Source organism: Oncorhynchus nerka, linkage group LG7 (genome assembly GCF_034236695.1).
Source record: "Oncorhynchus nerka isolate Pitt River linkage group LG7, Oner_Uvic_2.0, whole genome shotgun sequence".
NCBI lineage: Eukaryota > Metazoa > Chordata > Actinopteri > Salmoniformes > Salmonidae > Oncorhynchus > Oncorhynchus nerka.
The window spans coordinates 43,289,980-43,316,964 of NC_088402.1; the positions used below are offsets into that span (position 1 = coordinate 43,289,980).

Sequence of the window (26,985 nt, forward strand, 5' to 3'; positions counted from 1 at the left end):
TAAACAAGCAAAACAGAGCAGCGAATTTAACAGACATTTTTATGTATTAGTATTCGGGATAATGTGTTTCCAAGTCTGTGCTGTGTTGTGGTGTCAACAAATGTCATTTCTGCTTTCACGGGACATCTTCATAGGTTTTGAAAACTATCAGAAATAAAAGTCAACTTAGAGCACAGCACGGAAGCATCAGTTATCACTTAGCAAAGGCTATGGAGGAGAAAGTGGCGCTCTCGGAACGTTCTGACAGAAACCATATTGGCCCAACTCTCTCTATATATGGCTCTGGCCAAGACCAGCATATACAGTGCCTTGCAAAAGTATTCATCCCCCTTGGCCTTTTTCCTCTTTTGTTGCATTATAACCTGTAATTTAAATAGATTTTTATTTGGATTTCATGTAATGGACATACACAAAATAGTCCAAATTGGTGAAGTGAAATTTAAAAATTACTGGTTTCAATTTGTTTTATTCCAGGTTGTAAGGCAACAAAATTGGACAAATGCCAAGTGGGGTGAATGCTTTCGCAAGCCACTGTACTGTATTTCAAGCTGGTCCATGGTGGTTTATGCTGGCCCATGGTGGTTTGTGCTGGCCCATGGTGGTTTATGCTGGCCCATGGTGGTTTGTGCTGGCCCATGGTGGTTTATGCTGGCCCATGGTGGTTTGTGCTGGCCCATGGTGGTTTATGCTGGCCCATGGTGGTTTGTGCTGGCCCATGGTGGTTTGTGCTGGCCCATGGTGGTTTATGCTGGCCCATGGTGGTTTGTGCTGGCCCATGGTGGTTTATGCTGGCCCATGGTGGTTTGTGCTGGTCAAGCTGGTCTGACCAGCTTGGTCTAGCTGTTCTGACCAGCATGGTTAGCTGGATATTCTGGCTGACCAGCATGGACTAGCTGGTTAGAATTGCCGACTAGCTGGTCATGCTGGTGATGCTGGTATGCAGGTGACCAGTTTATGCTGGTACGCTGGTGACTATGCTGGTCCATGCTGGTCTATGCTGGTCTATGCTGGTCCAGCATAATTCACACATAAAACGGACAACCGAATCGTTTCTAGTCATCTCTCCTCCTTCCAGGCTTTTTCATCGTTGAACTTATATGGTGATCAGCATCTAAACTTTCATAGTATTACCACGACTACAGGCAAAACATTTCGCCTTTCACCTACGTGGGCATAACCAATGAGGAGATGGTACATGGGTACCTGCTTCTATAAACCAATGAGGAGATGGGAGAGGCAGGACTTTCAGTGCGATCTGCGTCAGAAATAGAAAGGAGTTCTATTTTAGCCCTTGGCAAGGCAGACGCTCGTTGTCGTGTGCAATAGTTGAATAACATGGATTTCTACATTTATTTTGCAACGCTCACTACAGACCCTGGATTGTTCCCAGCAGTGATGCCAATTTAGCAATTTTGTTGCTAGATTTAGCAACTTTTCAGACTACCCTGGCAACTTCTTTTCCTAACAGCACCTAGCAACAAATTTAGCTACTTTCAAAAATGTATTTGGAACTTTTAGCAACTTTTGAAAAGTGACTCAAATGCTAAAATGCACGCATTTTCCCTCTAAATGACACACAAAAAATATTTTCTCTGTCACACACTCAGTCACAACACACGTGCCTGGCTGCAAAAGTGCATTGTGAGTGATGTCAGCAGCAGGCGCTCAGCTCGTGCACAGGCAGCAGCACCCCAGCACCAATTTCAGCAAATTGCAAATCATTGTTGTTAGCTGACTCCAGCAGCAGTAGTATGCGTTCAACGAGACAAACCCAATGAATATAGTTGGTCACGAATGAATGATCTTGAACGGAACTTACAACATCAATTAACATGTCTCAATCAAAATTGTACAGTCAGAAGTACAGAAAAGAATGGGAGTCTGTACCTGAATTTAAATTGTGGCTGAAGCCAGTAATTGGGGATGATTGTCGGGCATACTGTGCGTACTGGAAATCAGATATGCTTGCAAGAGTGTATGACATCAAAAAACATTATGCTACAGCAAAATAATATAAATAAATCAAAACCGTACAACCCCGCAACGCAGTCTACATTAATACAGTTGGTTAAGAAAGTGGATAACTGCAGAAGCTACTATGGCAATGGCCATTGCTGAGCATTGTTCGCTGCTAGCATGCAGCCATTTAGGTACGGCTAGCAAAGCTGCCTTTTCAGATTCTGTGGCAGCAACAAACTTCCAAATGCACCGCACCAAGTGCATAGAAATCATTTGGGGAGTACTGGCTCCTTATTTTCTCAAAGGGGTAACATCAGATGTGGGGGATGAGAAGTTCAGTCTCCTTTTGGATGAGTCCATTGATGGCAGTGTCTCGAAATACCTGGGTGTGGTGATTCGGTATTGTGTCCACATTTCTCGGGCTGGTTGAATTGGAGCGGGGCAATGCCAGATCAATAGCAAAGGCGATAGTTGAGTTTCTTGAGAAGTGTAACCTTAAAAAAGAGAATCTTCAGGGTATTGGCACTGATAATGCATCCGTGATGACTGGGGTGCACAACGGGGTGCACAAGATTTTAAAGGAAGAATGGTACTCATCCGCTGTGTGTGCCATTCTTTACAATTGGCTGTCAGTGCAACATCCAAAGAAACCATCCCTAGGAGCATTGAGTACTTAATCAGGAAAACCTACAACTGGTTTTCGATTTCCCCAAAACGGTGCGAGGTGTACAAAGCAGTGTATGCCACCATTAATTGTGGCCAGAAACTCCTGCGGATCACCAAAGTGTGTGCCACATGTTGGCTATCGATTGAGCCTGCGGCAACTCGTATATTGAGCCAGTGGGATGAACTAGAGCTCCACTTTGAGTTGACCAAGGCCAGTGAGCATTGCTACATGGTGGATGTGCTCCACGCCATGTACATGGGCAAGACCAACTATGTCTACCTGACATTCTTGAAATCAATCCTGTCTGACGTACAAGTTGCAGTGAAGTCATTTGAGGGAGAGCAAACAGATCCTGTCAAGCTTTTGGACAATCTGGTACACCTCTTAACATAAATTTGCCGCAGAGTAGCTTTGGAGTGAAGTGAATGACTACACGGACTCTTCCGGGTCAAATCCATTTGAAGAACTGTGCAAAGCTGCACTCGCTGCCCTCTCCTTGCCACACTCAAATGTGGAGGTTGAACGGCTGTTCAGCCAAATGAGTGTGGTCAAGTCAAAGTTAAGAAATAGAATGTCACTGCACACACTCAACTCCATACTCCTGGTGCGGTATGGACTGAAGCTCGCTGGTGATACCTGTTACCAGCATAAACTGCCAAATGAAGTTCTGCAGCAGTTTGGCACCACAGCAGCATACAGCTTTAAGGCCACTCCATCCTCTTCTGCTGGTTCCGGCTCCGCGACAATGCAGTTGGAGAGTGAAGATGAAGAGGATTTCCTTGCCAATCTATGATGCTTCATATTTACAGTACGTATGCAAGGAGTGGACTTTCTGAAACTTGCGGACACACACAGCAGATGGTGACAGTGTGCACTGCAGTGTGAACGAGAACTGTGGCAATATCTGGACGAAACCATCGAGCAGCTAGCCAAGCCTAGCAGGATAACAACCTGGAGAGAGCTGGAGAGAGATGCCTAGCGCACACATCATTATTTGGGCTAAGTTGCTTGTTCAATAAGATAGCATATATACCTTGTTATTAGCTTGTACCAATAATTGTTGATCAGTTAGGTAGCATGTTAACTAACTACCAATACACTGCTTCAAACTATAATTGTTCAGAATGTGTAGGTTTACTAGTTAAAGAGAAAATAAATTAAATGCAATTGTTCAATAAATGTGTCATGTGTGAATGTTCAATGATTCAATTTGTTGTGTTTAAAAAAAAAATCTGATCATATAAAATGTGTTGTGTTTATATTACTTTTACAAATAAACGTAATGACGCGATTTTACGTTATTATGTAATGACGTCATCACGCAATGACATCACAGTGTAATTTAGCTACTTTTAGCAACAAATCGACCTGCCCCTTAGCAACTTCCCCTGAAAATTAGGTGGCAACACTGGTACCCAGGCTGTTTCACAACTGCTTGTGATCGGGAGTCCCATAAGGCGGCGCACAATTGTTCTGGTTTAGGGGAGGGTTTGGCCGGAGGGTAGGCCGTCATTGTAAATAAGAATTTGTTCTTAACTCACTCGCCTACTTCAATAAAAAAAGAAATAAAAAAAATGTCCAGTTGGTGGCGGCAATACAGCTTTTTGGGTTGTAGTCCGCCATAAAACCCATAGAAGACGAAGAAGTATAAAAATAAGTTAGTCATGTCACCGCCCACTACAGTCATATGACCGTGGTGTTTAGGTTTTCGGTGAGGAGGAAGTGATTGCTGTTTATTGCGCTACAGTTTTGCAAAGTTTGGCTCTGATGCCATAGTATCATAGCTTTCTTCGTGAAAGAACGGCCGAGAGAATAATGAACAGTATGGTCACAAGGGCTGGTTTGATGGGAGTACGAAGCTGGATCGCATTACTTTTTTCAGTTCTATCGCCAAGTCTATGCGCCTCTTTTGGCCAGGTAGGAAACTTGTCAGATATTTTGACCGGTTTTTCAGTCATGGGCTGTATTCCTGACCAGCTTTTTTAGCTTGAGTCTGATAATTATCTTGTCAAAACCGATAATCTGATAAAACTTGAGTATAAAAATACTTTCTTGATATGTTTTACAGTTTATTTGAATACTTTGCAAATGTAACTTATTTCTCAGTGTGACCTGAAATGGTTTATTCATTCCTTTTCAACTTACAGTAGTGAGTGCATACAGTTTCATACAGGTCCCCCGTGGCAATCAAACCCACACCCCTAGCATTGCAAGCACCATGCTCTACCAACTGAGCCACATCACCACAAACCACTTGATGTCTCAATGTACTCAATTACTGTATTGTGCTTGTTTTGTTTTATAATGGTGATAGAAAGTCTAGGTACAAACCTAGATGACCGACCAGCCTATGTACAATACAGTAATGTAGATTTAGATTAAGTTGTTTGTAAGGATGATACATTTAAAACTGCACAAAAAGTGGTTTTCCCTGTGATTTGATCAAGAAAAATATTTAATTTTATGGGGTTGATTTGTGTCTTTGCCCATAACTTTGCACCTTTTGATGTAAATGTTTGAGGATGGGGTTTTGTTCTTTTTGGGTTCCATTAGAATGACAATTGCAGAGAGAGGGACAGGGCAACAACAATTACATCCAACTATTGACTCCTGTTAGATACTGTTCTTAGTTATACAACTACCTTTTTTGGGAAACCAGTGATTGTTTAAAAACAACAAAAAATGTTGTGCCAGCGCTACAGATGTCTATCGGTCCACTAATACTAGTAAAGGCCCAGTGCATTACTTTGTATGAATGTTTTTATTATTATTCTGAATTATCAAGGGGTGCCTTAGCACCCTCAGCATCCCTACTTCCTGTTGCTATGCTGTGTAGGCTTGAGTCTCCTATACAGTGCAGAATTCTACACAGCTTTGCAAGATGTAGCTGATCTATTTTGTAGATTGTTTACTGCAAGAAAACATAGCAGTATAATGACTTTAGGTGTGAGAAAGTTGTGGTGTAAGAGCTGTTATCAACACTGCAATAGACTTGCAATAGACTTGCGCTGTAAGTTTGCACTAGCAGGCCATTGCAAAGCTCAGCGACCAAAACAATCCAACATAACCTCTTGCACCTCTACATTTAGTAATCCATCCTGTGTTTTAATAGCAGATGAGTTCACTTGCTGAATTGGTGGCATACGGTATGTGAACAAGAGTAATACTTGTTCTGAAGGATCATGGCACTTGACATTACAGGGGTGTGGGTTTACATTAGTGAACTTGGATGGCACAGAGAATGATTTTATTGACACATCCTTGTTGATCTTGTTCTGTCACTGTCTCATGCTGTCTTTTTTTTTATAATGGTCTCTCTCTGCAGTTCTTGTTGGCTAAAATCCAAGCTTCTTCCAAGAGGGAACATGGAGGTTCGCTTTCTGCCCACTCAGTTTCACCTGGCCTAACTTGGCAATTGGCTACATCTGCCAAGCAGTGAGGCAAATAAAGTATCTCTTTCTCTCTCCCAGATTGACCCCCTGGTCTATGATGAGCAGTTGCTGTGGGTGAGAGGCGGGGCAGGAGAGGTGGACACTTACCGGATCCCACTGCTCTCCTTCACCCCCAAGGGCAGTCTGCTGGCCTTCGCTGAGGCCCGGAAGAAGTCCGCCTGTGACGTGGGGGCCAAGTTCCTTGCCATGCGACGGTCTACAGACCGAGGTAGGCAGGCAGAGAGAGCAGACAGACCGACACAGTGCAATGCAGGGATGGGCAACATTGAACTCCTCGTGAGGGGCCACAGTGGCTCGCATGTCTGCGTACCTACATCCATTCCCGCAAGCCTTTTTGACAGCAAAACAAATCCTGCAATTCTACACATTTTGCCATTGGGTGTGTAGAGAATTTTGCAGTTTTAAAGCAAGTTTGCTGCAATTCTACACATTTTGGCATGAGGTGGAGAGAATTTAGCAAAATTATAACTAATTTCATGTAATTCTACTCATTTTGTTATGGGGCGGAGAGAAAATTGTGCAGTTGTACAGATAATTTCCTGCAACTACACATTTTGCCATAGGGAGGAGAGAACTTGCAGTTCTTAATATGCTATCTGATGGTCAATGCCCCCCCCCCCCCATTTGGTAATTCAACCATGGTTACTACAAGTTTAGATAACTTACCAATCAAAAAAAAAATGCTGACATGGGCTAATTGATTTACTGACATAACAATGATGAGAACCTGCGATGTGGGGAATTGTAATTGGCTCGTTTCAGCTAGTTTTATCTTGTTCTTGATACCATGTCTTGTTTTGAGGTGTTTTTACCTATTTTCATTACCTATTATGGCTCAAATTCGCTAGCTAAGCAACGACTGTAACGATGCATTTGACAGACACCAAGTGCTCATTGTGCAAATTGTATTTATGTTTTCAAAAAACATTGGAGACTAAATATATGTTGTCAACAATCTATGCCAACCCGGCCTGTTCTGCCCAATAGTTGCTCACGTTGGAAAACGGGGAGGGGTTTGGTTGTGGTTCACAATTCACTGCTGCCCTTACTCTGTTACTGCTTACATATTGGATCATAACTCTAAAAGTATCAGAGATCCCACTCTGGAACTTTGATATGTCCGTAGAGTATATTACGTTCAACAACATATGAAACATTTAGCAAAATCAAACAGTTTATTTTTTCAATATTCATGTTTATATTTTTCAATATTCATAAATGAATGTTTTAAAAACATTTAAAAATCAAAATAGCACTCATATTACAGAGCAAACGGTAAAGTTTTATATGACACCACTGTATGCTTTGTAGCACCTACAGAGTAAACACTATGGAGTGTGCTAAAGGAGGCCTGAGTAAGGTCAATATGACATAAATATACCAACTTTGAGTTATTACCAATTATGCTTTTAGATATATGTCAACAATCCTTCCTCAAAATGAATATTCTATGAATGACATTTTGTGAAAATCCCCCAAATCATGGTATTTTATTTGTCTGGGTTTTGTGAGGAATAATTCTAATAGGAAATTCCGGGTGAAGAAAAAGGAGAGCAGTTGCAGATAAAATAAATAAATCTTGTTTATTACAAGCTGCAACAGGAAGACACTTCTAGCACAGAGGAGAGAAAGTGTCTAACTGGCCTTCTCTGATCAGGCTCTTCTGTCTTAAATACCCATTGTAGATAAACTTGATTTTCCTGTTTTATATATATTTCCACACTGATATTAGAATAATTATGATAATACCCTTTCAATGTAAGAGCTGTTTTGATATTGAGATAAAAAAAGGACTTACATTGGACCTTTTTTAATCAAAGCTGCAAATCTTCTCTTAAAGGCAAAGTGGATCTGTTTTTATCTGGTTATCAAATCATTTCTTGGTAACAATTTAAGTACCTTACTGTGATTGTTTTCAATTAAAATGGTCAAAAAGCTAGCTTCTAAGCAAAAAGCCATTTCTCATGCAAGAACTGCTTGGACTGTCTGGGAGTAGTCTGAGTGGGGAGGGGATTTGATTTCTGGCTCGGGTGCCCGGATAGGCGTATTTTGCACAGGGTAAAAGTTGATTGCATTAGTTATGGAACCCGGCGGCCTCCAGTCTGGCATCAACCACTATCAACAGATATGAGAATAATCCATAACAAGTCTAGTGACCATCAACCTGCACCTTGAGTGTCACAAATGGAACCCTGGAAATGATGTATTACAATAACTCCAAATATGCTAAACATTGTGTTCACTCTAAATTAAATATGAACTTTTATGTTAAATATTCCCATTTCAGACAGACAGAGACAGGACAGAGAAACACACAGACACTCGTACACATATTTGAATTGACATGGCTTTTTATCAGTGAATCTTCACTCCTGTGCATTTTTTTATTTACAGCACTCTACTTATGACTGATACTTTCCTCCTCCCTCTGTCTCTCTCTCTCTCCCTCCTCTATACCTCCCCTCCACCCTAGGTGCCACGTGGTCTCCCACCACCTTCATAGTAAACGATGGCGTCCTGGCTGACGGACTGAACCTCGGTTCAGTGGTGGTGGATGAGGAGACTGGCTCTGTGCTACTGATCTACTCTCTGTGCTTCCACCAGTACCAGTGTGACCCCGCCAGTATAATGCTGGTGGAGAGCATGGACGACGGACTCAGCTGGAGCCCACCAAGGAACCTCTCGGTCCAGCTGGGGGTCAAGAACTTCGTCCCTGGGCCCGGCTTCGGCATTCAGGTGGGTCACCATCATCCAAGGTTTTCAGACTTCTCTTCATCTCCCCTTCTTCCTCTCGCTCTTAGAGTCAATTTATATAGTTAATTTAATTAATACATATACACTGAACAAAAATATAAACACAACATATAAAGTGTTTGTCCCATGTTTCATAAGTTGAAATAAAAGGACCCAGAAATGTTCTGTACGCACAAAAAGCGTATTTCTCCTTTGCCAAGATAAATCATCCACCTGTCTGGTGTGGCATATCAATAAGCTGATAAACAGCATGATCATTACACAGGTGCCCCTTGTGCTGGGGACAATAAAAGACCACTCTAAAATGTGCAGTTTTGTCACACAACACAATGCCACAGATGCCCAAGTGTAATTGGCATGCTGACTGCAGGGATGTCCACCAGAATTTAATGTTAATAACATCGTTTTAGAGAATTTGGCAGTACGTCCAACTGGCCTTACAACCGCAGATCACGTGTGACTACGCCAGCCCAGGACCTCCACATCCGGCTTCCTTAACGGCAGGATCGTCTGAGACCAGCCACCCGGACAGCTGATGAAACTGTAGGTTTGCACAACCAAATAGTTTCTGCACAAACTGTCAGAAAGCTCATCGGCATGCTCGTTGTCCTCACCAGAGCTTTGACCTGACTGCAGTTTGGTGTCGTAACTGACTGTACCGGGCAGATGGCAGACATTGTGTATGGTGTCATGTGGGCGAGCGGTTTGCTGATCTCAACATTGTGAACAGGGTGCCCCATGGCGGGGTTATGGTATAGGCAGGCATAAGCTATGGACAACAAACACAATTGCGACGAGATCCTGAGGCCCATTGTCGTGCCATTCAACCGCCACCATCACATCATGTTTCAGCATGATAATGCACGGCTCCATGTCGCAAGGATCTTCTGTACACAAGTCCTGGAAGCTAAAAATGGCTCAGTTCTCCCATGGGCTGTATAGTCACCAGACAATGTCACCAGACAATGTCCCCCGTTGAGCATGTTCGGGATGCTCTGGACCTACGTATACGACAGCATGTCCCAGTTCCTCCCAATATCCAGAAACTTCGCACAGCCATTAAAAAGCACTGGGACAACATTCCACAAGCTGCAATCAACAGCCTGATCAACTCTATGTGGAGGAGAGGCAAATGGTGGTCACAACAGATACTGACTGGTTATCTGATCCAAGCACCTACCTCTTAATTAAAAAAAAAAAAAAAAAGTTTTTTAAAGGGGTCTGTGACCAACTGATGCATCTCCTTTTTTTTCTTCAGTCATTTGAAATTCATAGATTAGGGCCTAATGGATTTATTTCAATGAACTGAATGTCCTTATATGAACTGTAACTCAGTGAAATCATAGAAATGGTTGCACGTTGCTAATTTTATTCAGTGTGGTTTCCCCCTCTTTATTTGACTTCTCTACCAACCTATGATGAGAGCTCCTTTATATTTCATTCTTCGTGATTCCATTGCTGACTTTTGTAGCCTAATTTTGTGTTGTCAATTATGAGGCCAATTTCTATCATCATAACACTAACCCTTATATTGTGTATAATAATAAACCTTGGTGCATTGACCCCAATATTTATTACTAAGGTCAGTCGTTTTGATTGAACTGTTGTGCTTTGATAGAGTACACTATTTTGACTGTCTCTCCATGTCTCCGCTCACAGAAGCACTACCCTCCTGCTAAGGGGCGTCTGGTGGTGTGTGGACATGGCACCCTGGAGGGTGACGGGGTCTTCTGCATTCTGAGTGACGATCACGGACGAAACTGGAGGAATGGCGCCGCGCTGAAGAGCATCCCCTACAACCAGCCCAAACAAGCCCTGGATTTCAACCCAGATGAGTGCCAGGTAAAGCTAACCAGGGAGGGAGGGAGGGAGGGAGGGAGTGAGCAGGAAGGAAAGGATGGCACACAGTACAATAGCCGTGTAGTTATTAGGCTGGTGGGAGGAGCTATAGGAGGACGGGCTCATTATAATGGCTGAAATGGAATTAATGGAACGGTATCAAGCTTATGGAAACTACGTTTGACTCCGTTCCATTAACTCCATTCCAGCCATTACAATGAGCCTGTCCTCCTATAGATTCTCCCACCAGCCTCTTCTGCCATTAGGCAACCCTCTAGTTTTACTAGTCTGGTACTAGTTTCATACTTATTTTATTTCACCTTTTTTATTTAACTAAACTGACTGAACTAGTCATTTAATAACAAATATATACATCAATGATGTTTCTCTTGCGGCTGGTGATTCTCTGATCCACCTCTACGCAGACGACACCATTCTGTATACTTCTGGCCCTTCTTTGGGCACTGTGTTAACTAACCTCCAGACGAGTTTTAATGCCATTACAACTCTCCTTCCGTGGCCTCCAACTGCTCTTAAATGCAAGTAAAACTAAATGTATGCTCTTCAACCGATCGCTGCCCACACCTGATTAGCATCGCTACTCTGGACGGTTCTGATTTAGAATATGTGGAAGAGAGAATACAGTAGACGGCATCTGTCAAACGAGTGATTTATGACCTATTTTATGGGTCATGTGGTTACGCCCATATGTACATCCTGTCCTTCCGTTCTCACGCTCTCGAGTGAGTGTTTATTTAACCAGATAGTGCATCTGTTTATGTTAAAGCTTAAAGCTGTCATGATGATTGATGTGAAGTGACCTCGTTGAACTGTGGAATGTGTTTGAACACATTGGCCCCCCTGTTGTAATGAACTTATGGCCTGGCTGTTGTATATGAAAACCGTATTGGACAGCCGCAGTATAAGTAAGAGCTGTGAACACTACAAGCGACCTCGATAAACTCCAGAACACTAAATAAGAAATTAAAATAAACCCAGGACACTAAAGAGGAAATTAACTTCTCTAGCGTAGGGGGCAGCATTTGGAATTTTGGATGAAAAGCATGCCCAAATTAAACGTCCTGCTACTCGGGCCCAGAAGGTATGATGTGCATATAACTGGTAGATTTGGATAGAAAACACTCTAAAGTTTCCAAAACTGTTGTCCAAAAATAGTGTCTGGGAGTATAACGGAACTGATTTGGCAGGCGAAAATCTGAGAAAAATCCATTCAGGAAGTAGTTTTTTGGGGGGGGTTTGTACTTTTCTATTTTTTTGTCTGCCTGTTTTGACTGTGTTTGAGCCTGTGGATTACTGAAGAAAACGTGCGAACAAAACGGAGGTTTTTGGATATAAAGAGACTTTATCGAACAACAGGAACATTTATTGAGTAAATGAATGTCTTCTGAGTGCCACCATATGAAGATCATCAAAGGTAAGGGATTCATTTTATCTCTATTTCTGACTTGTGTAACTCTACTTGGCTGGTTACTGTTTAATGATTTGTCTGCTGGGCTATGTTCTCAAATAATTGTAAGGTATGCTTTTGCCGTAAAGCATTTTTGAAATCTGACAAAGTGGTTGGATTCACAAGAAGTTCATCTTTAAACCTATGTTTAATAGTTGTATCTTTTCTGAATTTTTATAATGAGTATTTGAATTTGGCGCTCTGCAATCTCACTGGATGTTGGCTAGGTGGGACGCTAGCATACCCTAGTTAAACATGTCTCCTAGACAAATTGTAGGTGTACTGTGTTCCTCGTGTCAAGAACACAATGACAAAACCATCGAAGACATTCTTTGGGAAGACCCTGATTGTTTTAATGGAGTGCTGGACATGAGTGACTGCCATATGGGTTACTTTTTCCAATCGGACGATTCAACGGTGAAGATTTTCACAAACAGCGGCCACAGCACCCTTTTTCAAACAAAAGCAGGGAGTTTTTCTCCTGCGCTGCGGATGAGAGAATGGCTTAAGATACGGCTGGGGCTATGCCAGATCGAACAGGCCCTGAGTGGGACAACCCTGCCTGGGTACGCACTGGAAGAGGAAGTCTGCTGGCGAGATGATTTGAAAGCCATAAGAATCTCTTCATTGGCGTATAGTCCAGACTCCAAAGTGACAATTTTAGTTTGTGCCCAATTCGATAGTTCCAATGCAACCAAATCAGTTAGGTTGTATGTATTTTCAAAAGCCTGAACGGAGGTCAACTATTTTGTGCCAGTCTTTAGCTTTACGTGGGGCAATTATCACACATTCCTGGACATGATGAAACAGCTGGAAAATCTTTTCCAACATCGTGAACAATTACACCGCTGGGTGCTTCTATCCCTAAGACCGACCCAGGGCCTAAAGGCAAGATGTTTGATCTATCCAGGGAAAGAAAACATACGAACCTGGCTGGAGCGGGATATCTTGCGGGGAAGAGACACTGTCTGAACCGGTCAGACCCCGAAAACGGGGATTTAGAGACGGATGGATGTGATGGTTGACCATAGAGCCTCCCCTTTTTCTGTAAGAAAGAAATAGTAAACTTGTTTAACTAATTATAACATGTTTAAAAGGTTTGTACTACAGATTTAGAATTAAATAAAGGGTTTTAAAATTGTATCTCACCTTTTAACAAAAGGAATCTGTTTTTTTCTCTCTTTCGGTCTCAGAAAGGCTTCTGGGAAAGAGGTGTGTCTTTCTCTGCAGTTGTGTGTTGAAACAATGTTTTTTTCTTAACATTGTTTTAAACACTAGGGCTCATTTGCACATTGGTTCTCCAAAAACAAAAGGTGTTATTTCCCGAGGATGGAGGAATCAACAGTCAACCACACCTAGAGAATCTTCCAAATAATCAAAAGGCCTTATTTTATATGAATACAGTCTTTCCTAAAACAGACAGTTATACATCTAAGCATTTAAAGGGTATTAAAATGTGGTACTGTGCGGTAATAATATATCTGTTGTATAACATTTTTTTGTGTATAAAAACTTTCTGGCATGGTTAAATATTGCCTAGTAAAATTGTTTAACTAATTATAACATGTTTAAATGGCGTCTGTGAAAGAGGTGTGTGTGTGTGTGTTTTTCAAAACAATGTTTTTTTTTCGGTGTGTGTGTGTCTGCAATTGTGTATGAAACAATTCAACATTATGGGGTCCTTTGCACACAGGGTGTCTCCAAAAACAGCATTTGTTATTTCCCAAGGATGGAGGGAGCAACAGTCAAACCCCACAACCACCATAGAATAGGCCTAGACACCCCCTAAGGTTTAAAAACAATGTTTTTTTTCTGAACACTAGGGGGTTATTTGCACATAGGTTGTCTCCAGAAAAAAACAGGTGTTATTTCCCCAGGATGGGTGGGGGACCAACAAACAATGCCCATGTCTGTAAGTTCATTCCATACATTGGCTCAGTCAGGACACAGCCTTTACACATGGAGAATTTTGAAGGTGAGGATGTGGAAATAATAATATATTAGATTAGATTTTGTGTGCGTTAGGTAGTTTGTGGGAGATGTTTGATATTACCTGTTAGAAATTACTGCACTGTTTGGATCTCTCTCTCTCTCTCTAATAAGGTTTCCTCAAATATTAAACTGTTGTTTTACGTATGGTTTTTACAGATATTCTAAAAGTGGAGGACATCGAATTTTCCGGTATGTTTTTATGTCAAATGTAAGTCTTTTTTTAATGTTAAAATACGGTATATTTATTTTGTATAAATATATTTTAATATTATTTTAAATTGTCTATAGGATACCTGACATTTACACAGCTGCTACCGGGAATAATTGATTTGGATCATCCAACATGATGACTAACTATCCATGATGAGGATTCAGAGGAACAAACGGAGGCCTGTTCTTCTTTACGCAGCCCTATGGCCTCAAGCTTCTTAAGCCTTAAGTTCTCTCACGTCACCCCGCTCCTCCGCTCTCTCCACTGGCTTCCAGTTGAAGCTCGCATCCGCTACAAGACCATGGTGCTTGCCTACGGAGCTGTGAGGGGAACGGCACCTCAGTACCTCCAGGCTCTGATCAGGCCCTACACCCAAACAAGGGCACTGCGTTCATCCACCTCTGGCCTGCTCGCCTCCCTACCACTGAGGAAGTACAGTTCCCGCGCAGCCCAGTCAAAACTGTTCGCTGCTCTGGCCCCCCAATGGTGGAACAAACTCCCTCACGACGCCAGGACAGCGGAGTCAATCACCACCTTCCGGAGACACCTGAAACCCCACCTCTTTCAGGAATACCTAGGATAGGATAAAGTAATCCTTCTCACCCCCCCCCCCTTAAAAGATTTAGATGCACTATTGTAAAGTGGCTGTTCCACTGGATGTCTTAAGGTGAACGCACCAATTTGTAAGTCGCTCTGGATAAGAGCGTCTGCTAAATGACTTAAATGTAAATGTAAGCTATTTTTGACATAAGTCCAAAAAATAAAAAGGTGTAATAATCTTCATATATTAAACAAAAGTGTGTACACTATTTTAAAAAGCTAATCTTGTGTTTACAGGGGACAGAGACCTAAACAAGAATACCCAAGGAAATATGGACTCTACCTATGAACGACTTCGGGGGCGCTGAAACCGACGATATTCTACTGTTCTGTACGGCCGGCTTTCCCATAAATCCGCGCTTCTTGTGTTTGGAGTTAACACACAGATACACACCCCAGAAAACTCCACCCAATCGCTATATAATCTAGCACCTAAGGCGCATCATGATACTTTGGCACAAGTGCACAGCGCAGAATCACCCCGGCCCGTCTGAAAACGATTGGATTCAAGAGCATGCTCTCTATGGATACGTTATGACCAGTTATACATTTTTTAAATTTTTTATTAGTTATACATTTTTTGATAGAATATGTTTTTTTTTTTAAATGTGTCACTTTTTTTTCAGACTCCAATGATGGCTATACAAACCATGCAGAATCTACAAAGCCAGAGGACATAGGGATAGGAACCCCATTATCAAGGATTCCTCAGAAAAGCAGGCGTCAAACAACCAGAGGTAATTTAACTAAGCCACAAGGCCTAACAGTGAGAACTGTGTTAATATATCTGAAATGTATTTGAAATTGAAATTTTTATATAATATATATTTTATTTTTAATACACTATTTTGTATATATTTTTCTTTCAGACTCCTCCCAGGGGTATACCGACACAGAAGGCCCAATATGTCGAGAGGAAGAGGGCGTCCAGGACATACATAGTAAAACATCGAAACCTGATAATTTCAACACTGTAAATGACAAGGTTGAAGATGTGTTGATGTATGAAGCGGCCAAACAGCTTGATACAGTCAATTCTGAGGTAGAAACAATATTCATTGATCCTGAAATAGATCGTCAAGATAGGTTTCTCACAGCCTTTTACAGGGCTCTAAAAGCCAGAGGTGTTCAGCTACACAAACGTATGGCTGCTTTACTAAGGCGTCAATACAGTCAAGATCTATCCTTCTGGCATAGAACAACGCCCCGCTTGTTAAACAACGATCTGATTTTTAAATAACGCCCAAACAAGCGCTAAAAACTGTATGTAACATGGCTACTTCTAGAATGCCAGAACTCACATCCTTAATTAACCAAATTAATGCGTTCGGGCCAACCTCCCCATCAATAACCCAAACACATGAACACTCATATCCTTAATTAACCAAATGAATGAGAGCATAACGTCTTCAACCCCCCCCCCCCCCCCAATGAGTTTTCTATGGCAAGCTGTTTTACTAGAAAGATGCTTGCAGTTCCTATCGCTTACACTGAATGTCAACAGTCTTTAGAAATTGTTTGATGTTTTTCCTTTGTGTAATGAAGAAGTAGTCCTGTTCAGAACGAGGGTAGAGTGAAGCGTGCTGTTTGTTAGAGGCGCTTGACCTGAAAGCACGCTCCACTTTGTTTTCCTCCGGAATTGAACGCAATTTATCCCGTCTTAAATTGTATCGATTATTTGCGTAACAAAATACCTAAAGTTGTATTAGGAAAGTTGTTTGAAATGTTTGGACAAATATTACAGGTAACTTATTAGGTATTTTGTAGTCATGAGGCGCGAGTTGGAACCGGTGTTTTTCTGGATCAAAGGTGCCAAATAAATTGACATTTTGGATATATAACGACGGAATTAATCGAACAAAAGGACCATTTGTGATGTTTATGGGACATATTGGAGTGCCAAAAAAAGGAGATTTTCAAAGGTACGGCATGAATTATATAGTTATTTCTGAGTTTTGTGTCGCGCCTGGCAGGATGAAATATGATTGTCTGTGTTTGTTTCATGGGGTGCTGTCCTCAGATAATCGCATGGTTTGCTTTCACCGTAAAGCCTTTTTGAAATCTGACACTGTGGCTGGATTAACTAGAAGTCGAGCTTTAATTTGACATATTGCATGTGTATTTTCAAGAATGTTAAATATTTACAATTCTGTAGCTTGACTTTCCTTAAAATAGACAACCCTAAACCTCTAGTGTGTGGGATCATACATTTCCCAATCTGTAAAGGGCCTTTGAAAAGCAGAGACACTGGATTGGTTCAAGAAATGCCCCACGAGTGCTATATTCAGCCCTTGGCTGAAGATGAACATTCAGAGTAATATGTGTGTTTTATGATTTTTGAGACTAATCAGCAATCCGCCTATTTGCCTATTTTTGTATCTACCATGACTTTCAAGGGTGAAAAGTGTTCGGCAGAGGGACCCGATTGTGCACTATTCTTTCTAAAACACTTCAGAAAACCCCAGCACAGAAACTAGAGCCTACAACGCCAGTACAATCCTAGAGCCTATGATTCCTATCTTCTTTTGAACATCTTGATACAACAAGGCGTTGCACCCAGTGTCATAGCGCAAGGTAGTAAAATCTTGTTTTGTATACCCCGCCTTCAACCAGAGATGCATTGACAGCTTAAGTTTCTTACCCATGAGATTGGCTCAAATGCCTGAGGCCTTGGGTTTTGAAAACTCTGTGAAAGGTTGATTTCCTAATTTCGTCACATCTGAGAAGAATCTACATTATATTGGATCTTATCCCAGCCCCGAAATATACGGGTGTGATCAAATGTCTCCCAAAGAGAGAGAGATTCATGACTTGGTATGAGACAGTACGTCATAATACCTTTGATTTCCATAAAGAGATGGAGTCCTACTGTGACAATGATGTGGTTATACTGCGTGACGGATGCCTCAGATTCAGAGAAGAGGTCAAAGATGCTGGGATTGACCCCTGGAGTTGTACAACTATTGCATCGGCATGCATGAAAACCTATCGTACACACTTTTTACCTCCAGCATCTATAGCTATTCCATCGCCTGACAACTACCGACGACAATTCAAGTCATACTCTAGCAGGTCCATTCAATGGTTGGAGTACTTGGCCCAGGATAAAAACATTTTTATTCAACATGCTTTGAATAGTGGGGAGAAGGCAATTGGCCCGTATCACCTAGATGGATACACAGAGATTGACGGTGTTGAGACAACGGTTGTTTCTTCCACGGTTGTAAATCTTGCTTTGTGCCCCAGGCCATGTGTGTCTTAACCCAAAATACTTTTGGGGATATGTACCAGGAGTTCCAAGACAAATTGGAATCTTAACAGGCTACTTATGGGTTGAAAGTGAATGTTATGTGGGCGCACGAGTAGACAGAACTCAGTCTGATCCTCATGTTCGAGCTTTCCTTTCCAGCTTTGACACCAGAACCCTTGGAACCCCGACAGGCCTTGTATGGAGGTCGTACCAATGCTTTGACATTACGGTATGTAGCGCAACCCTATGAGACGATAGGATATGTAGATTTTACACCCCTTTATCCTCATGTAATGAGTTCCTCTTGTTATCCTAAGGGTCATCCTGAAACTATTCACCGTGACTTTGACTTACTACAAAACTATTTTGGTCTGATTAAAGCAACTTTTTACCCTCCCCGGGGGTTGTTTCTGCCAGTGTTGCCGTACAAGGGACCTCAAGGAAAATGTATTTTTCCCCTTTTGCACATGCAGTGAAAACAACAACCAGGAAAAGCCTTGTGATAACTCAGATCAAGAAAGAGCCCTGACAGGTGTATGGGTCACCGTTGAATTCTCTAAGGCTCTAGAGAAGGGCTATCTTGTGGCCAAAATCTTTGAAGTTTGGAACTGTTCCAGGTAATCAGACACTCTTTGTAAGGAGTAACATCGAGACATCCTTGAGATGCAAGCAAATGGCTTCGGGGTATCCTGCATCGGTCACAGATCAAGAGAGCAAAGACAAGTACATTCAGGACTATCACGACAGAGAAGGTATACGTCTTGACCCTGACAGAATAGAGGTCAACAAAACCAAAATAAATCTGTCAAAATTGTATTTAAACTCGCTTTGGGGCAAACTATCCCAGAGAAGCAATATGCTAACAACGTCGATCGTTAAGAGTCCCGAAGAATTTATGGAATTCGTTTTTTTCGGACCAATACAAAATTTCACGTTTTTCATTCTTGAGTCAAGACATTGCCCTGGTGAAATGGAGACGTAACAAGAAGTGTGTTCTACCCCCGGGTAATGCAGATGTGTTTCTTGCCGCATTTACCACGGCCTATGGTCGACTTGAACTGAACACACTCATGGAACAGTTGCAGAGGTGTGTTCTGATGGACTTGCTTAAGTACCACAGCAGCCCACAAGATTGCTGATGACAGAAGACCTCCTGGGTGGCATCAGTTTCTTAAAGCCCTGGCAATCCTCAACATTCCCCTTTCAGGTCTACCAAACTATAAGCTTTGTCAACAGATTCAACCTTTAAAACAAAACCCTTCAAAGAGCTACCCCTAAAGATGTTTTAGCAACCCCTTCCTCCTTTGAAAGGGCTGATAACTCATTTATGGGTGAGTCCTCACCCCTGAACGTATGGATGGTTAGACTTTTGAATGACTTTTGATTCAATTCAATATATGTTAAATTGTATAATTTTTTCAAATAAAATTTTGTGACATTCTTTAAACATTTGACGTGAGCATACACCTTGATTACAGGGTCTTAAAGGACACATACTTGAACACTTTTGATGTTTTCTAATAAAACAATCTACGGCGCTATCATTATAAAGAGATATAACATCTTCAAAAGAAACTCCACTGGCTCTTTGGCATAGGTAGAATACACAGTGTTGACCACATGTAGTGGAAAGGTTATCTTGTACTTGTTTGATGCTGTAGTAGATCTTTGATCCAATTTTGGTCAAAAACGGTTTAATAGATGTGGGGAAATGTGAAAATCTGGGGGGGGAAAGCCGTAGGAATCAAAAAGAGTGGATCTTTCTTCCTCCATCTTCTAATGTCACAGCTAGCCATTGTTCACCCGGCATGTGTTTAGGATGGGTATGGACAATAGACATGGCCGGTCGCTCCTTCCATTTCTCAATAGGTAGTTCATCACAAGCCCATACTCCACAATTGTTTTCCAATCAAGCGGCTCCTGAGACCTTCTAGCTCGTGGGTATTCATGTTTTTGCTCAACGATCCTTAACATCTTAATAATAATCACTGGCTTCCAGTTGAAGCTCGCATCCGCTAGAAGACCATGGTGCTTGCCTACGGAGCTGTGAGGGGAACGGCACCTCAGTACCTCCAGGCTCTGATCAGGCCCTACACCCAAACAAGGGCACTGCGTTCATCCACCTCTGGCCTGCTCGCCTCCCTACCACTGAGGAAGTACAGTTCCCGCGCAGCCCAGTCAAAACTGTTCGCTGCTCTGGCCCCCCAATGGTGGAACAAACTCCCTCACGACGCCAGGACAGCGGAGTCAATCACCACCTTCCGGAGACACCTGAAACCCCACCTCTTTCAGGAATACCTAGGATAGGATAAAGTAATCCTTCTCACCCCCCCCCCTCCTTGAAAGATTTAGATGCACTATTGTAAAGTGGCTGTTCCACTGGATGTCTTAAGGTGAACGCACCAATTTGTAAGTCGCTCTGGATAAGAGCGTCTGCTAAATGACTTAAATGTAAATGTAAATAATCCACTAAGACTTGTCTTCAGACATTCACTTCAACATTGAATCAGAGCGTGCATAAACAATACTAACTGTACAAGCTAAAGGTGTACTGAAACGCATTTCCAGCCTGAGGTTACCTTGGGACACCACAGACAGATTTCCTGAGGTGTCGTCATCATCAGGTGATAAATTGAACACCATACAATGTAACCCTCTGCAAAATAATTTCTATCAGTAGGTAAAGAGATCTTTTAGATGCCTCCCGGTAGCCAGGAATAGATTGTACAATTCTCGCACCGATATGTTGTTATTAAATTGTGGTTGGAAAGCCTTAGCAGGGACATGACGGCCGTCCTGATGGCTACATACTCTGCATTGAAATGTTGAGAATTCAAGTTTTTTTTATGTAGCGGGGTAAAAGGGCCTAGAAACTTGACTACAGATTCTACTTCCCGCCGGTATGCTAAATGTTTTCATGGTAATTCTTTGGAGAGGGTAAAGGTCATTTCCTTTCATCAAAGCCTGTGAATGACCCAGATGAACGGCCGGAGATACAGACACTTAAAAAAATAAAAAAGCCTAGTCCCCAACACTTTTAAACTAAAGTTATGATGACTCTATAGGCTTTGGAAAATTGGTTGTATAATTCAAACTTTGGTTATTCATTTATATATATGTGCAGACGTATTACTGGGGAGAGACAGGTCAAATCCATTGTGCTCCATGATGCAGTCCTGTGTACACTCGAATGATGGTGTTTTTATCATGCGTGAGGGTTTAAGTTAACCCCCAATGCCGCCACCACCTCGTCCTCTAATACCCAACTGTTGAACTTTTGGGGACAGTTTTTCCAACGGACCAACACCCATTTTTGACCCTTTTCTCTCTTTGGATCCAGAATCTCCTCCACGTGAAAGACTTGGTCTTTACCCAGCTGTACCTTCTGGAGTTCCTTCTCATAAAAGGAACCCTCTATAAGCTCCCCATCATAATCTTTTAACTTGTAGACAGGGGGTATACGTGGTAGACATTTGTTAACTGAACAACTCATCGCTGTAACCTTGCTCATATTTTTTGTCAAACACCCCTCAACTTGGATATACGTACCAAGTCCCCTACTATGAATTTAAAATCTAGTTTTTTTCTTACGGCGAAGGGAGAACAAACCATACAGATTTTTAAAGACTTTTCAGAAGAGACCTCAGAGGGCTTCATCCGTATACTCTTATGGTAGCTGTAGTTATAACCCTTCACTAAATCTTGAACTATATCCATATATCTATGGGTGTTGTGAGCCATGAAGTATTTCCACATCCTCTCCTTCAAAGTTCTGTTAAAGCATTCAACAACTGAATCTTTCAAATCCGAACCTGTAGCAAAATGTACAATATTATTATATAAATATTCTTTACCGCCGTCAGTCTGCACTTTCTTGGGTGTTCCTCCTTTCTTCAGGATAGAGTCAAAGACCTGGGTCACCTCTGCCCAACTCTTATTTTTTTTAAGACCCTTACAAGTACTATTTTGGAGATAATATCTATAACCGTTAGCATGTATCGATTTCTGTCATTTTTTGTCTGCAAGGGCCTGCATGTCACATAGATCCGCCTGAAACTGGGACAAGGGATGAGTAGAGAACTCTATTTGGTGGAAATTGTTTTCTCACAGGTTTATGCAGAGTGTAAGAATCCTGCTCTGCTAGCCAATCATTCACTTGCGCATCGCTTAACCTGCTACCTGTTTCTTCAGCTATAGCTCTCTGGAACCTCTCCTTCCCCCCATAAGACCCTGGGTTAGAGGGGGTAGAATAAATGTTTTTCAACATCTGCTCCGCCATCCTTCTTGCCTCTCTGATGTACAATAACATTAATAAGCCCCTTTCAAATAACGAGAACATTTTATTTTTGCAAATATGTTTTTCAAGCAAGTATTACGTATCCATCGTTCACTTTATTTTCAGTAATTTGCTGCATAACATTTGTAAATTCTCTCAAAATAAAAAATTCTTTATTCTCTCTAACATCGTATGCATATAGTTACCTATTGCTTTATATCTAAATAAAAAATATATATTGTTACTCGTTCTCTTGGGGGGGCTTGCCTGGCGGGAGTAGAAAGGAGGGCTGTGAGACATAGAGTCCTTAGGGTCTGGTACCCATGACATATCAGAGTCCTGATATGGTATATGAATATCCATGGTATATGCTGAAATGAAGAACCAGATGCTTTATGGTCACCCCTTTTATTGGTGAACCATTCCTTTGGTACCGGGGCGTGGTTAATGTAACAGCCACATACTTCGGTTTTTTCAGGGGATGACCCTTCTGAGGATGACCCTTCTGGGGGTTCCTTTGAATCATAATCCTTAGGATTTGTATAGATCATGCACTTCCTTAGTTGAACAATACTCTGCTGTTGTTGGCTCTGTACAAAAAGAGCATCCACTAACTCTAACATTTTCAATTCCATTAAATCCCAACTTTTAAAAAGCCAAAGCCAATTCCTCCTTTTCCCGCCTTTCCTTCCAGTTCTCTGCTGCCAATGACTGGAAAGAATTGCAATAATCACTGAAGTTGGAGACATATCTCCCTCAGTAACTTTATGCATCAGCTGTCAGAGCAGCTTACCGATCACTACACCTGTACATAGCCCAACCAACTACCTCATCCCCATATTGTTATTCATTTTATTATTATGTTATGCTCCTTTGCACCCCAGTGCACATGCATCACTCCAGTGTTTATTTGCGAAATTGTAATTATTTTGCCACTACAGCCTATTTCTTGCCTTCCCTAATCATACTTCATTTGCACACACTGTATATAGACTTTTCTATTGTGTTATTGACTGTATGTTTGTTAATTCCATGTGTAACTCTGTGTTTGTGTCACACTGCTTTGCTTTATCTTGGCCAGGTCACAGTTGTAAATGAGAACTTGTTCTCAACTGGCTTACCTGGTTAAATAAAGGTTAAATAAAAAATCTTATTTAAAATGATGGCTTACCTTGTGATACCATTGCTTTTGTTCTGGTTTTATGCAGTAGTGCTGTATACTGATTACAATGCAGTTCCTCAACTTTATTTTGTATAAGGGACTGGAAAGCAAGTCCTTGTAGGACAACTTAAATGAATTAATCTGAGTAACAACCATCAGTATCCCTTGATGAGAAGTGCTTGAGAAACACCGTATTAGCTTTTATCAGTTAAACGCCACGATCGGGCTCACCTCAGTATCTCAATCAAACTCATCTCTGCCCCCCCCCCCCCTCCGTAGCCTGTAGAGATGGAGGACGGTAGCATCGTCATCAACGTGCGCAACCAGAACAACTACCACTGCCGCTGCCGCATGGTGGTGCGCAGCCTGGACGGGGGCGAGACGCTGCCCTTGGAGCAGCTATTGTTTGACTCCACCCTGATAGACCCTGTGGTAGCGGCAGGGGCGCTGCAGAAGGAAGGCGTGATGTACTTCACCAACCCAGCTGACAGTACTCACAGTAAGGACTATGGGGTTGGGTTGGGGCCCTCTGGTGGACAGAATGGGTGGGAAAGGGGAATAGTGGCGAGTTATTATTTTTTTTTACTTCAACCTTTCTGTCCCTCTTGCTTTCTTTCCCTTCCTCTCTGTCTCTCTCTTTCCTTTCTTCCAGGGGTCAACCTAACCCTGCGCTGGTCTCTGACCAATGGCACGTCGTGGGAGAAGAAGGCCGTCCAGATCTGGGCGGGGCCAAGCGGCTACTCCTGTATGACATCACTTACGAGTGGCAGGGCGGAGGACAGGAAGTTCATCTTCGTCATCTACGAGAAAGGCCACAAGGACTACTATGAGACCATCTCCTTTGCCAAGATCCACCTCTACGGTGGACTGTAGTAGAATAAGGCTGGGGGGGGGGGGTGGGTACTTGGTAGAGTCTGCTTCTTACCACTGGTCCATGGTCAGGGTCCGTATTCTCAAAGCCTCTCGGAATGCTGAACTAGGATACATTTGGACTTTTAGATCATAATGAATTAGATGACATCGACGGGGAACCTGATCCTAGATCAGCACTCCTACTCTGAGATGCTTTTTAAATTTTTGTATATAATCCCAAATATTTTTATCCGCTTAATAATAGTTATGGTTAGGATGGGAATTGGTGAATTTCATCTGTGGTTAGGGTATTTAATCTGTGGTTAGGGAGGAAGGAGAACTCATTGGACTTTGCAACACAACTTTATTTTGATAGGTGAAGGGAGACATGGAGAAATACAAACTACTGCTGTTGTATGTCACCAAGAATGACAGGTTTGTGCCATTTTATCTTTAGGTGGCTTTTAAATACATCGTGATTTTATTAATTAGGGCAAAACATAGCAAACCTCTTTCGCAATGGAAAATGGAAATTTGCTTTTCTTATTGGACAAGTTCAGGTAGCTCCTCCCTGTTTTAGTCTGTTTTCCTCAATTTGGTGCCTAATGTACATTTATTAGAATGGCCCAATCACAGGTACCCCGTCCTTTAATGAAGCTATGATAGTCTGTAATGATTGGTGGTATGTTGGTGTACTCTTCCTGACTGGGCCTCCCATAGCTGAGAGAGGAAGAAATCCCTCACCTACATATTTTATTTTGTGATGTGGGGAAGGAAAAAGGTTTGGGTGGGTATGTGTCTCCAAGCCATACAAATATTTGGACAGACTTACTAAGCGTTTGCAACTGTGCTATTTCCATAGGGCAAAAAAATTGAACAAAGAGTAAAAATATAGCTTTAGAGGAGGACATTTTAACGCCTAGTAAATCTAGCTCCCATGCATCACAGCCCGTAACAGAATGGTTTCACTTTCAGAATGGATCTTGCCAACTTTTGGCATGAGAGAAGATCGTATGATGAGACAATAATTTGAGGGAATTGGACCTGTAAATGATTGACTTGTGTCAGAATAGGACATGCACATTTTGAATCCATTATTATTTATTTTTTCTTGAGCCAGGGATGTTATTGAAATCCCCCTTGTTGTGCTATCAGTTGAACGTTTATTAAATCTTTTGCGGCAGCGTAGCCTAGTAGTTAGAGCGTTGGACTAGTAACCGGAAGGTTGCAAGTTCAAACCCCGAGTTGACAAGGTACAAATCTGTCGTTCTGTCCCTGAACAGGCAGTTAACCCACTGTTCCTAGGCCGTCATTGAAAATAAGAATTTGTTCTTAACTGACTTGCCTAGTTAAATAAAGGTCAACATTTTTTAAATTTAAATGTGATTGTGTCACAAATGCCTCAACTCAGTGCCTGGCACTCCCCTTGTATGTGAAACAATGTGACAATTTACCTCTGGTTTCTATAGCATATTTGATCAGTCTCATCTAGCTAGCACACTTCTGTCCACAGCAGTTGTAGTTGTTTCTCTCAGCTCACCTTGCTGAACCTAGCTGTGAAGCCGACATACTGGTATGCAATAGATTCCTTGTTTAGTGGTAAGAGGCTGCACCTGGTTAAATGCACACAAGGATTTGGTTGGTAGTTCACTGAAAATGATTTTGATGAGAAACTCTTGCCTTGTATTGAAAAATCTGGATGCATGGCAACTCATTGTGTCAAGAAGTTTAACTGCCACATGTTATGGTCTTTAAGTACACTTGATTTTGTATTTTATTTAGCATATATTCTTCTCTTATTGTAAGACTACATATCTTAATTACATATCTTAGTTTATTATCCTTCCTTTCCTGAAAGTGTGTAACTTCAATAGAATGCTTTCAATTCACGTTTCAAGCTAAGATTTGTGCTTTTAACATTTCAGATGTGTTTTTCTGATCAAGACATTGAATTCCAATATAAATAGCGATTAAGGGAGGTGTGATGTGTGTCTGAGTACAAATATGATATTCTGTATGTATGTTTGGATATTGTACTGATATTGCCTGTGTAAAAGCAGCCATTGAACTACAGTATGTGGAAACATATGTATCAGTTCATAAACCATGGAATGGGTACATCAAATCTTTTCCCAACTATTTTGCAGTCTATATGGCACAGATGTCAAGTTTTTGCTACTTAAATTAAACTGGTATACTTTTTTATTCATCACAATTTTCTTTAACCAATTTTGATCTTTAATGCAGGGCTTTAATGCAGGGCCATCTTTCACTTGCCTCTTCAATTTTTGCAATAATGCTGCAATTAGTTGGTTGTAATCTTGAGTAGAGCAGACATTTCCATATATTTTTGTTAGCTGCCTGTGTGACAACTCCACCGGTCCTATTTATGATATCATTTATAAAGATTATACCATTATTTTTTAAATCAATTATTATATTTGAGTTTAACCATAATATTTGTTCTGTCTTTTCTGGTGGATTAAACTGAAATTGCAACCAA

The 26,985-nt window shown here is 41.6% G+C and overlaps 1 protein-coding gene across 1 annotated transcript; it reads left to right on the forward strand.

The window, feature by feature from the left end:
* The first annotated feature begins 4,304 nt into the window (after positions 1-4,304).
* Positions 4,305-26,985, forward strand: LOC115131731 (sialidase-1-like). Its single transcript, XM_029663680.2, has 6 exons — positions 4,305-4,543; positions 6,097-6,286; positions 8,552-8,814; positions 10,492-10,674; positions 23,910-24,129; positions 24,283-26,985. The coding sequence occupies exons 1-6, from the start codon at positions 4,442-4,444 to the stop codon at positions 24,501-24,503; spliced, it is 1,179 nt and encodes a 392-aa protein (XP_029519540.1). The 5' UTR covers positions 4,305-4,441; the 3' UTR covers positions 24,504-26,985.